Below are 11,756 nucleotides of genomic sequence, written 5' to 3'. Positions count from 1 at the left end.
GGCCCTATTTTAGTTGTGGGTGGGTGGGTGCGGGGGCGAGCGAAATGAACACATTAGGCATTATTTGTAGATTGATGGTCGATTCTTTTCTCGTTGTTTAGACATGCGCACATTTACAGGGTCAACGAGAGAGAGAGAGAGAGAGTCCACGTCCCTCGCGAATCACCCCACCCCCTGCCAAAATTAACCCCACGCAACTCGCGTGATTTCAAGTCCAGTTTTAGGTAGTTTGAGGTCCAACGTTTGACTTCTTTCAACGGGTCATTCAACTTGATGCTCTCATCTTATACAAATACTGCGCTCAACTTTCAACTAAAAAAAATAAAAACATGACGACTTTTGTAGTGCCTAATTTCTCTCTAGAACCAAACTAGAAAACACTGTTCTCCAGCGCTTTCTCTTCATCGCTTCAGGAATCCCATCCTGAGTTACAAGGCTAGCTACATGCAGTAAACTTACAAGGTTTGCATTCGCAGCAATCGCTGGCAACTTTAGGATTTGATGGAACTTTCAAATATTCACCCTCAAATAGAAAGAACACATTTTGAGTATTTTCACAGCCGAATATAATGAGATGGGACAAAGAGAACCTAGGCACCCAATAGCTTTACAACCTCTTCACAAGTTATTCCTTTTGTGTCACAGACGGAGACCAAGAAGTGTTGGCCTTTTTCACATTTGTGCTCGTGACATGGATCAACCACCTGCCAGGGGATTGGCTGAAACGAAAAACATGGTTATTGACTTATTGTCAGTAACGAAGTAAAATGAATTGATAAAGTAACTTGTATCCTAATCTTAAACCTCAATCCTGGCCAACTCACTCAGCCGTTTGACTGATCTAAATGAAAACACTGTACGAGCCTGCATTACCATGCAGATTGGGAGAGGTCCAGAGAAGATTGCTGGAACTCGTCCTCTTCTCGTCCTTTCGTGATTCAGTTGGAGAAACCTCTCGCCGATGGGATGTCCTGTAAATTAAGAGACGAAACCGTAGTTGAATTAGATACAGGCTCTTGTTACTCACTTTTGACCCAGTAGTCTTTGGGTCTGTCTGTTTCAGAGTAAAGAATTTATATCAATTCTATATATCTTCGACCTCTGTGAAAACCAGAATACATGATAGCAACACATTTCTACGCCATTTCCAACTGAAGTAAGTCTCGAGACTCTTGATGGAGTTTCTAGATTCCTTTGCGAATATTAACGTATCGAACTTCGCAATCTTCCATTTGAATACAATTTCATCTTTTTTACAAATATAGCTCTCCTTGAAATTCATTTGACAAATTTAAGAAGTAAAATTCTGGTTTAAACTACCGTCAATTACAAATTCTTTAGATCGTGATGTGAAGAAACGCAACTGATAAAACTGATATTGCTCTCTGATACTGAACGGGAACTAATGCATTATAATTATACATAGTTTAGCCCAGAATTATTTGACCAATTGATTTGCAATTCTGCAGTAAACTGTAGTCCAGACCATTCCTCGACATACCTTGTAGACTCACAATGAACAAGAACAAGAAAACTAAACGAATCGTTGCATTTCTTTCAATCATATTCGTTGTAATATAGCTATGCACGCTACATGAATTAGACTTAATATACAGGGACTGATGATATTTAAGATAAACTCGGCGAAGGCGGCGATGTTAATCCATTAGGAAGAGCTGGTGGCGAGATTGAAAAGGTTGCTTCCAAGGGCCGAAAAGCAGGTCAGAAAACAAACACAATTACCGAAAGCATTGCCTCGTTAATTTTCACCCTTACTATGAATATCGGCGCATATGTGTGCAGGTTAACGACGCCGGTTTCTGGTAAACTTTTTTCATTACCTACCTGTCGACGTTTAGTCGTTTATCGCTCAACTACCAGAGAATTCGATATAGAAAAAAAATAGAAAAAATTATTGACTTATTAGAGGAATTGGGTGAGATGTAATTCAAGGATTTTAGCTACATGGAAAATCGATACATGCAGAAACACGGAGTGTTCTAAAATCAGATTCTTACGAGTTCAGCTGTTCAACATTCAACATTGACCATTGTCTGAACTGTGGAAACACTGATGCATAATTTGACTGTTCTTATTCTCAAACGTACTTACATTTTGTACACTTGCAACAGTCGCTTTCTGATGCGGCGAATGGCGATACCTTCAAATATTCTCCCTAAATAAACATGCCGTCAATGACATCTATATAAGAGTGTTTAAACTATACTTTCACAGTTTCACTTAACGCAAAACTCGTGTTTATACACAAGAAATAGATGAAAACTTTGCATATATTTCTTGGCATATAATCTTTAGCATACTTCTCCACAAGTTATTCCCAATGTTTTGCAGACAGACACGACGAAGTGAATGCTTTTCTTACACTCGTGTTTGTGACATGGATCTACAGCGCTCCATGGAATCGGCTGAAAAATTATGTTTTAACATATTGTTAGAACAGGTACATAGCGTCGAAATGAATTTCTCCGTCAATAAGTAGAAAAACCACCAGAGCTTTACCTACCGCGCATTCAGGCAGGGGTCCTGAGATGATGGGTGGTATTATAGATCTCCGATTACTGGACTGTGAAACTGGCTTTCCTGCGACACAGAAACATTCAATGATTTAAATCGTTCACCGAAAAAATGTATATCATATGCACGTCTTGATCAACACTTTTTTTCCAATGATTGCTGGAGATATCATCTAACGTTGGTACTCACCAACTACGTGACGAAGTAGAATAAGGGCCACAAAAAGATAAACAATTCCACCATTTCTCATCAACGTGAGCATCTATAAAACTGGTTTTGAAACCAGATGTAGCTTCATGAAACTAACTCGGAATATTGGTCAAACTATCAAGGATTATGACTGAAGTTTCAGCAAAGCAGATCGACCATACGAGATGAATTCACAAACACACTTCAAAGGTCGTTTCCAAGATTAGGATTAGTTCAAATTAGGCTTGATCAAACTTGGCTCAAGCGATTGGATTAGGATTGACAATCAGATTTAGAGTCATAATTGAAAAATAGGATGACTCTATAATGGTGGTGATGTGTGCGAGTGTATCGATAGTCTTAGGACCGAGTTAAAATTATATTTGTGATTCATTTTACGACAATTAAGAAAGCGCCGATTCACAACTATAATCCAATATTTAGTAATTATCGACTTGTTTACTTACCGGTAAAAGCAAAAACAACAAAGATGAATTAAGCAGGCTACCAGAACAGAATATTCCTAAGACCAAAAAATATTAAGAACAATCAGCACAGCTTTATAGGATTAACATTGTTCGTACAAAATTCTGCAACATTTCCTTTTGTTCAGTAGTTTAAATTTGTATAAAACAGAGTTGTTGGCACATTCCTACAGGTGGCGTGTTTTGACGGAGTCAATCATCCGTTCCTGTGAGAAACTGGAATTTCATAATACAGGAGTTCGACAGCACAGGAGTCAGTTGTACGAGGGTTGAACAGCGTTTCCACCGAATAGTGTTTTTTTTCATCGCTCCAAAATTGTCCATTGTTCGGTAAACTATATTAATAATCATTTATAGTTTCTCTACGCATTCCTCTCAGCATTTTCAGACGAGTTCTAAACTTCCAAACACATTCACACACGTCACCCTGAAGTACAGTAGTATTGGTGTAACTATTTAAAACTTTCTTTTTACACAAGGTTCAAACTGTTACAATATATATGATTATATATGCATTTATATAAAAGATATTTGAGTTACAATTTGATTAAAATCACTGAGTAAAATATGGTAAAATAGGAGAAAGTTAGCATAAACACGGGTATAGCTACTTTAAACCACGTAGATGAAAAAACTAACACCGTGCCTATACGATGCCATGCATTTCTGGATGTGTTTCGACAGTGACCTATGAAGAAAATGAAACTTGTGATTGTAAAACGTTCATTTGAGAGAATGTGTTATGTTTCTCCTTCAGGCCTCAGGTTAAGTAAAAATAATCTTTTGAATTGTTATGATTATAGGTCGACCCAGTATGATCAGGTCGATGCACTTTTTCTTGCAACTTGCAATGCAATTTTTATGTAGGTATATTTGTAATTTGTAAATGTAAATTCTGTAACCACAGAATGTCTGATTCTATTAAACTCCACAGGTGTCTTCTTCCACGCATATTTTGAAGTGTCTTCATGTAACACGGCCTTAAAACGTATTTTGAAACGGTGACACTTGATATTGCAATTGTGAAAATTTTCTGTGCTGGTATAACGGGCTAAGATATTGATGAAAACACTATAAGTGCGCACCTTCAACAGTAAAGGAGGCCTAGTATATATAACTAAACCAAACCAATATCATAATCATCTTCGGTAGTTTGGACGACAGTCTCCGACGTCGTTGTAGTTGTGACGACCTGCTGCGTCGTTTCTGTTGTAACTTGTGTGCTACTTATCACAGTTGATGAGCTGACGATCTCGTCTGCTGGGATGTCGGAGGATTCTGTGGTACTAACAACAGTGGTAGTGATGGATTCAGAGGTGAAAGATCTAAAATTTCAAAACTTCGTGTCAACTCTGGATATGGTTCAGGGATGGTTTGAAAACATCATCGTCATCTTAAATTAAGAACTAGAGAATCCCTGATCTATTTCGAGGAAACTTACTTGACTTCGCCTCCAGCAAGCGGGTTTGAGATGACAATGATCTCCTCTGGACTGTCATCTGTGGCGGCGGGTTCTACGGGGAAAGAGAATTTATTAGCAGGTAAAAAGGGGAGGGAGGGGGGGGGGTGAAGTAGGTATGGGGCATAAACTAAGCTTATGGGAAGTGGGGTAATACATCTTTGATTTAGTCTGTCGTCACAATCCAGCTAATCGCGAAGTCTGAGATCAGTGTTGCCTCAAATATACATTACCATTTTGTTTATTTTCCTCTTCTTTATCCACCGTTTCCTCCACCGTTTCTTCCACTTTTTCTTCCGTCCTTTCACTTGGTGTTTCCACCTCTTCATCATCGTCTTCCTCCTGTTTGGATTTCGTCTTCATTTCTGGCGAAGGATGAACGACTTTTATTTCCGGAACTTTTTCACCTCCGTTACCGCCCGTCGCCTCGGATGTGCTCCCCACGTCGACATTTGACGTCGAGGGGACCGCTGCCTCCGAAGAAACCTCTATCGCAGGCACGGATTGGGGAATATCCTGCTCAGACCTCGTTACAATCCTGGGCGAATCCTGGCCTTCGTTCTTTGTGTCCTGCGGTTGCTTACGATTTCCTGGAAATACGAAGGAGTATTGAAGAATTTTAAATTATGCTCTTCGGTTGCGTTTTTTATCGATCAGAATCAAAATCCTCTGAAATCCCCAGAGATTCTCCAAGATAAACAGAGAGTTCTCACCTTTCAAAACTCTTTCAGAGAATCTTTTACTGGACACTCTAATAAAGGGTTCTTCGGTTGGTTTCGGGTCTTCTTTCAGGATTTCATGTTCCGTCTTTCCCCTGAAGTAAAAATTAGTTTCGCTTTGACAAGAAGTGGAAAATGTCGTTGCTTTGCGAATTACTCCCAGCCTGACAGTCGCAGGCATCAAATTTATAAATGCAGAACAGAATGATCGTATACCTGTAACTAAATCGTGATCCAAAACGAGACAGCCAACCTTTCTTCTCGGCCAGACCAACATTTTCCAACCTTGAGGACGAATATATACGATGTTTATCGATAATTTATAAATACGCGGTGATATTTCGAGCTTTTGAAAAAGAACATTTCCACAACACTGCCCTAAAGTTAGTCAAACCCCCCCCCCGGTTTGTTTCTATACCTAAAGAACGTGTGATGTTCAACACAAATCCTCCAGAGCCGTTTCGCCGCAACGCGATCTGAGAGCTTGAAACCGACACTCGTCTTGCAAAAATCATCGTCCTAAAGTAGCCGTGCAAACAAAATTAGTCCAGAGCACAGAGGAGAGATGGACAGAGAGTCGACTCGCGGCTCCACGCGTCCCCACTTTTTTACTCGCACGCGCTAGTAAGCGTTTACACCCGATTCCCTTCTGGTAAGCTCCGAGCACATTTTTAATAAGAAAAAATGGAATTTTTGCCAGTAAAAATGCAATTTAAAAAAGTTTAACCGCTTTGCCTGAAATGTTCCAAACGTTTTTTGCAGTGTAAGGTAAGAGCTAAAATATATTTTCTTTAGAAAGCCCAGGGATGATATGCTTGGTGAAAATTTGATCAAAAAAGTTTAAAAAATGACTGAAAAAGTGTGTAATCGAACAGCAACTCTGCTTGAGAAGTAAACATACATAATTATCAATGTTTTCATTGAATGTTTGTATCATCAAATGGTACTAATTATTAATAAACTGATATCCTCTGCGAGTTAAAGTTATATCACGCCTAAAACTCTGTTTTGTTTTGAAATGTTTGCTATGTATTTTGTCGATATTTTACAATTCAAACGCGAATTTAGAAGTATTCTTTGAAATTCGTCCTATATTGTTATCCCACAAATATGCAAACGCTCTGCTGCTAGTTGACAAACAGTAAAAAAGCAGCTCTTACAACGATTCACTTTGGCAAACACAATTTAACAATTCGGGTAAAAATATGGCAGCCGACAAGGGTAATCAGAACTCACTTACAAAACAAGGATTTTAATATTGCTTTTAAAAACAGCACGATCATTTAAACCCAACAAAACAAACAACTCACCGTTCATCTCCAAAATTTTAGTCCAAAAATGAAGATAATCCGGTCCAGTTAAAAAAAAATCAATTTTTCACCTATCGAACAGCGTTTTTTTTATACTTTTGTATTGAAATTTGCCCGAAAGAGCTTACCAGAAGGGAATCGGGTGGTTGCGTGGCGCGTGGAAATGACGTGAGGATGACGTGATATTAGGCAACATTAAATCGGAAGAGTCGACTCTCTGTCGGCTGTCCATCTCTCCTCTGTGTCCAGAGGTATTTAACTTCAGTGAAAGCAAATTCAAGCACTGGGGGTTGAGATTTTGATGTTCATAAAGTTACCTCATCAGCTGGTTTAATCTTTATATAAAACTTCTTGCTTTTAAAACCAATGCTAAGTATTTGGGGCCTGCAAGGAGGATAAGAAGAATAGTTATTTAAACTCAGACCTGCTGAGATTTATTGAGAGACCCATTGTTGTTATAGAAACAATGCATAGGAAAGGATGAATATATCGTAACCGTATGACTTACCAAACGAAAGTTGACATAAGACTATTACCACGATAGACAGTTACACCAATATTAGAGACACCAATAAATACTTTTTCACAGTTTACATCCTGCAAAAGAAACACAAGTTTAGGTTCTTGGTTTTCATAAACAAACATACTATTAAACGAGGCACGAGCTGCAAAGGTAAACTGAACTAGTTGCTTTTTTATCATTCTAACCGAATGAATTTGTAAGCTTAATCAAGTATTAAGTTGTGAATGTTTGAATCTGAAGAATTCAGCGTTCAAGCAAAGCTGATATCTTACCAAAGCTAGATGTCTGTGTATTCCATAGAATGGTAACTTCCGAACATTGTCGAGGAAATTCAGTTCAGCCACTTCAGGAGTCATGTTTCTGTGTAGAAAATAAATTGTAAAGCTGCGCTCAAGTTTTGAATGTAAAGAATACGGAAAGAAATGTCGGGAAGCGATGAATTCACAAATGTCCAAAATAAAGTTTACAAATATTTTTATGTTGTCACAAAAGACATGAGCTGGCCTAATCCAATGGCGATGAAAACAGTTTTCATACGATACTGAATATGCATTGTGTCAACTGCAATTTTTTTTTGGAAATCTTACTTGTGCCTTTTGTGGTAATCCCGGACTTTCTCTATGAGCTCAGGTGGCTACAAAGAGAGAGAAAAATAAAGGATTATTAACAAAGGTGTTGTGTGATGGTCTGAGATTGTTCAATGAGTCTATGGATTTCAAGTAGCACAGTGGCAGGCAACCTTAGGGCGACATCTACCTGTGAATGATCTATTTTTTCACGGTGAAAATGATAACTTACTTGATTAGGGCAAACTTTAAAGTCTTCTAAATAATTCTCGGAAATATCTGGAGAGTCATAATCACCGAACTCAGCTGGAAGAGAAATTTGAAAACTCACTGATCTGATATTACACTGGATATATAGGTGTAGAAATGACGTGCTTCAGATGAGCCTAATTTGTTGACATGTTATCCCCACAATGTTGTCTGTCTATTTGAAACATGAAATACCTTGTGCAATGAACGATCCAAGCAACGCATATATGGGTGTAGAGCATTCCAACCTGACGAAAATAAAGAAGATATCTGTATATGTATCTTTCTAATATTACATTACTGATTACCCTAACCTTATTAAATATTCCAACAGTTAACTGCCTTAACACTGGCAGTCATTTTGCACGATTTTAATATTTGTTCTACAAACTCCCAAATCTCAGCCATGAAATATATAGTTCCAGATTGTTGTCATTATTACTGGCCCTGCAGCGTTTTATAGACCCATGATGTACAACATCAAGACCCAGGAGAGTTACATGCTTCCTGACATGAAGTATAAGAGGAGGGGGTGTGTGGCCGCGGTTGTCAGAGACACCATGATCGTGATGGGGGGTCAGGATGAGGGTGGAAACATCTTGAAGTCAGTGGAAGGATTTAGTTTTGATAGCTATAGTTGGCATGATCTACCAGATATGCATGAAGCAAGGTGCTGGGCTACTGCTGTTGTGTGTTAGTTCAGCCTTGTCTGGGGAGAGTGTTGGGTGGGTGCTAATTACTACTGTAACTAAGACATAAGGCATCTGCTGAATAAACACATCTTGTGCAACTATGAACCTTATTTCAAGGTTGAGTTTCTTTGATTTGTAAGTAATACTATAAATTTGTAATTTCATAGTAGTGACATTAAATCAAAATGGTGGAATACTATTTTCTACTCCTAAATGTGCATATACAGTGAATTTTGATTTAAAAACAAGTTCATCTTGCTAAAACCCATAAAGGCTTAGTCAAATCAAATGAAAATATTTTTTTAAATAATATCAAAGAAACTATCATTCCCCAATCTGTTTAACCGTGCAGAACAATAAAATAGAACTTACCTTCCATTTAGTAGCGATTCCCTCAGCTGCAGCACAAACTGATATCTTTGAAAAAAACAACAAAAATAGTTTATTTTATATTTCATCCCAGCTTTGCTCAAAACATCAGTATATCTTTAAGAAGCATCATATCTGAAGACCCAATGCAACTTTAAGGAGCCTGCATAGGCTATAAGTGAATTACAAACACAGCAATACATTCAAGATTACATTTCAGCTCTCAGAGACAGGGAAATGTACCACAATATAGTTGTTTCATACCTTGTTAAATCATTTTTTATATTTGTTGGATTCACAGGAAAGAACTTCACAGCAAAATGTAAAAAATGTGTCACATTGTCATTTACTTCTAAAAATATTAAAACAAACAATCTTGACTTGAGAACTGAGAAGTGAGAACCATATTGCTTCATCTTCTACAAAATTCAAGGCCAATACAAACCTTTTCCAAGTTGTGACTTAATTGATCTTTCATTGTCCAACCATTGAAACTAGAAATAATTGAAACTTATTCCAGAAATCTATCTGGCCATAATGTTTGAATAAAATCTCAATGAAAATCAAAGTAAAAATTGCATATGTAAATGGGTCTTTGATTGTCTTGTTTCATGGCAATTACCAGTAATTGTCAGTTGATGTTAAATTCAGATAAAGAGTGCCGAATAATTTCTCAATAATAGTGATGCTATCACAAACTGGCAAGGAGAATAGCATTATTTATAGCTGGTTGTGAAAGGAAAAGATTGAGCATCATTGCTTAATATTCTTTATACAAGTTATGCATCCTACATAATCATAACATATCACAGAAAATCATCCATATTTCAAGCTAACCTCTGCATCTTTTTTGTTCAAGTAACGAAGTCCAAAGTAATCTGTTTCATCTGTTAAACCAATCTTGTTGCAAGCATTTTTGAAGATCTCTTTGCCCAATGTATCCTTCTATAGAAATGATATTTTCATGAAATTCATTGCATTCTTATTAGCCATTACAGCAGTCATTAAAAGGCAGACAACACAGCCATTTTCATAATAAATTCTCCCAAATACATTACTTTACAATCTATCACTTTCTCATTTGTCAATAACATTGGTAGTAGATACTTTATTAATGAAGGAGAAATATTGGCTGCAGTGTAATGAATGTAAATAAAACTGCAAATTTATCAGGTAGGACACCATTAAATATTCACAACTTTCAGGCAGGAAAAAACCAAATGCAATTTTCGTGCAAAATTCTTATCAGATTCAGTGGTGAAAATGCACTTCTGTGGCCTAATTGATAATGCATAAATTCGTTTGCTAAAAATATCAAAGATTTAATAGTTTGTATAAACAGCAATACTACTGCAATATGTTGTAAGTCTGAAATAAGATATTTTCTTCACGAAACAGTTGAAATTCAGGGTTGAAAAACATACAGTTACAGGAATGATTGTTTGAGACAGATAGGATTGCATTGAAAATTTTCAAGAATTCCAAAAAGGTTTTGAACTTAAACGGGACGATGAATAATTTGAACATATGTGTCTGGAGTTTCAAAAGCATCAAACCGTAGCAAACAAAAAGAGAAGCTACGATACGATCTTAGGGATTCTTTCTAGCGTTTGGACGCAGATTTAGCAAACACAGCTTGGCAAATTTACAAGATATGTATCATCAGATCTGCAGCAAAATATTCAAATATCGTCTGCAAACAAATCATTGATTTAAGTTAAGCTTTTGTAGTTTTATTCTTTATGCTTTTATGCTCGATAAACTCACGAGGATAAATGCTTGAATCTTTTCTTTGATCCATTTAAAACGCGTTTAAATCAATAGAATATACGAGATCAAACGCGTCAACATATGTTGTCAAATGCACGACAGCTAGAGTCTTTGTTGACCTTTTCCAGCCAAATAAAAGAGGTCGTTAAACGCAATTGAAAATGGTCTTTCAAATGCTGAAATTCACACAGAACTACGGTGCTGAAGGCAGAGAACACGGGCGGGCAATTTGACAGTTGAAAACTTAGCAACGCTTAAACTGAGCGACAAACTCAGCCCATTTGTCACACAAGACGTGAGTGCCAAAACGATCGCTCACTTAATAGGCGAAGTGTGTTATAAATGGCTTTTTTAGTGGACGTTTAATGCAAACTTACCCTCAAATTTTCGACTTGAAACTGCCCGCCATCGAGAAGGACAACAGCCACGTTCATATCGCAAAAATCACGGTAAAATTGGCTAAAAACTACGCAAAACAATTGCTTCGAAGATTTGCTGTAGCTTTATGCAAATCCTGATTAAAATCTGTTTTTTCCCCAGCCTCGTTTCCAAGGCAAAACACGACCCCACGCTCCACGCAAAACGGCGAGGAATTTGTATAAAATGAGCAAATTCTCATATGGAATGTAACAAATTTGTATAAAATGTAGCAAATTTGCGACATTAGTAAATAAAATGTAGCAAATTTGTATGATAAATGTTACAAATTTGTATGCTAAGTGTTGCAAATAACTTGAGTGTCTCAATTTCCCCATAAAAGTGGATAAAAAACCTTCAGGAAAATCCCCATTTAATCTCCGATCTTTTGCGGTGTTTTTTAATTTTGACTGAGTTGAAATGAGAAACCACCCGAACACTCCGTTATTCATTTTATCACAATTCTCAGTGGT

At 37.3% G+C, this 11,756-nt stretch overlaps 1 protein-coding gene and 1 long non-coding RNA gene across 2 annotated transcripts; both read right to left on the bottom strand.

The window, feature by feature from the left end:
* Positions 1-204: 204 nt before the first annotated feature.
* On the bottom strand, positions 205-705 carry LOC114528407. The gene is made up of 3 exons (XR_003687491.1): positions 615-705; positions 460-523; positions 205-312 (listed from the first exon to the last, which is right to left on the bottom strand). It is a non-coding gene; the product is annotated as an uncharacterized LOC114528407 (long non-coding RNA).
* A 2,935-nt stretch (positions 706-3,640) lies between these two features.
* LOC114528571 (protein 4.1-like) lies at positions 3,641-11,395 on the bottom strand. The gene is made up of 18 exons (XM_028550235.1): positions 11,244-11,395; positions 9,934-10,041; positions 9,542-9,590; positions 9,361-9,448; positions 9,100-9,144; positions 8,231-8,283; positions 8,019-8,092; positions 7,808-7,854; positions 7,493-7,580; positions 7,206-7,294; positions 7,015-7,081; positions 5,806-5,906; positions 5,604-5,672; positions 5,382-5,482; positions 4,902-5,258; positions 4,651-4,723; positions 4,295-4,534; positions 3,641-3,897 (listed from the first exon to the last, which is right to left on the bottom strand). Exons 1-17 carry the CDS (start codon positions 11,298-11,300, stop codon positions 4,327-4,329), a joined length of 1,674 nt encoding a protein of 557 aa, XP_028406036.1. The 5' UTR covers positions 11,301-11,395; the 3' UTR covers positions 3,641-3,897; positions 4,295-4,326.
* Between the last annotated feature and the right edge of the window lie 361 nt (positions 11,396-11,756).

The sequence above is a fragment of the Dendronephthya gigantea genome, unplaced genomic scaffold, assembly GCF_004324835.1.
Source record: "Dendronephthya gigantea isolate DGI-Jeju-01 unplaced genomic scaffold, DenGig_1.0 000050F, whole genome shotgun sequence".
Taxonomy (NCBI): domain Eukaryota; kingdom Metazoa; phylum Cnidaria; class Anthozoa; order Malacalcyonacea; family Nephtheidae; genus Dendronephthya; species Dendronephthya gigantea.
This window is presented reverse-complemented; position numbering and strand designations above follow the sequence as displayed.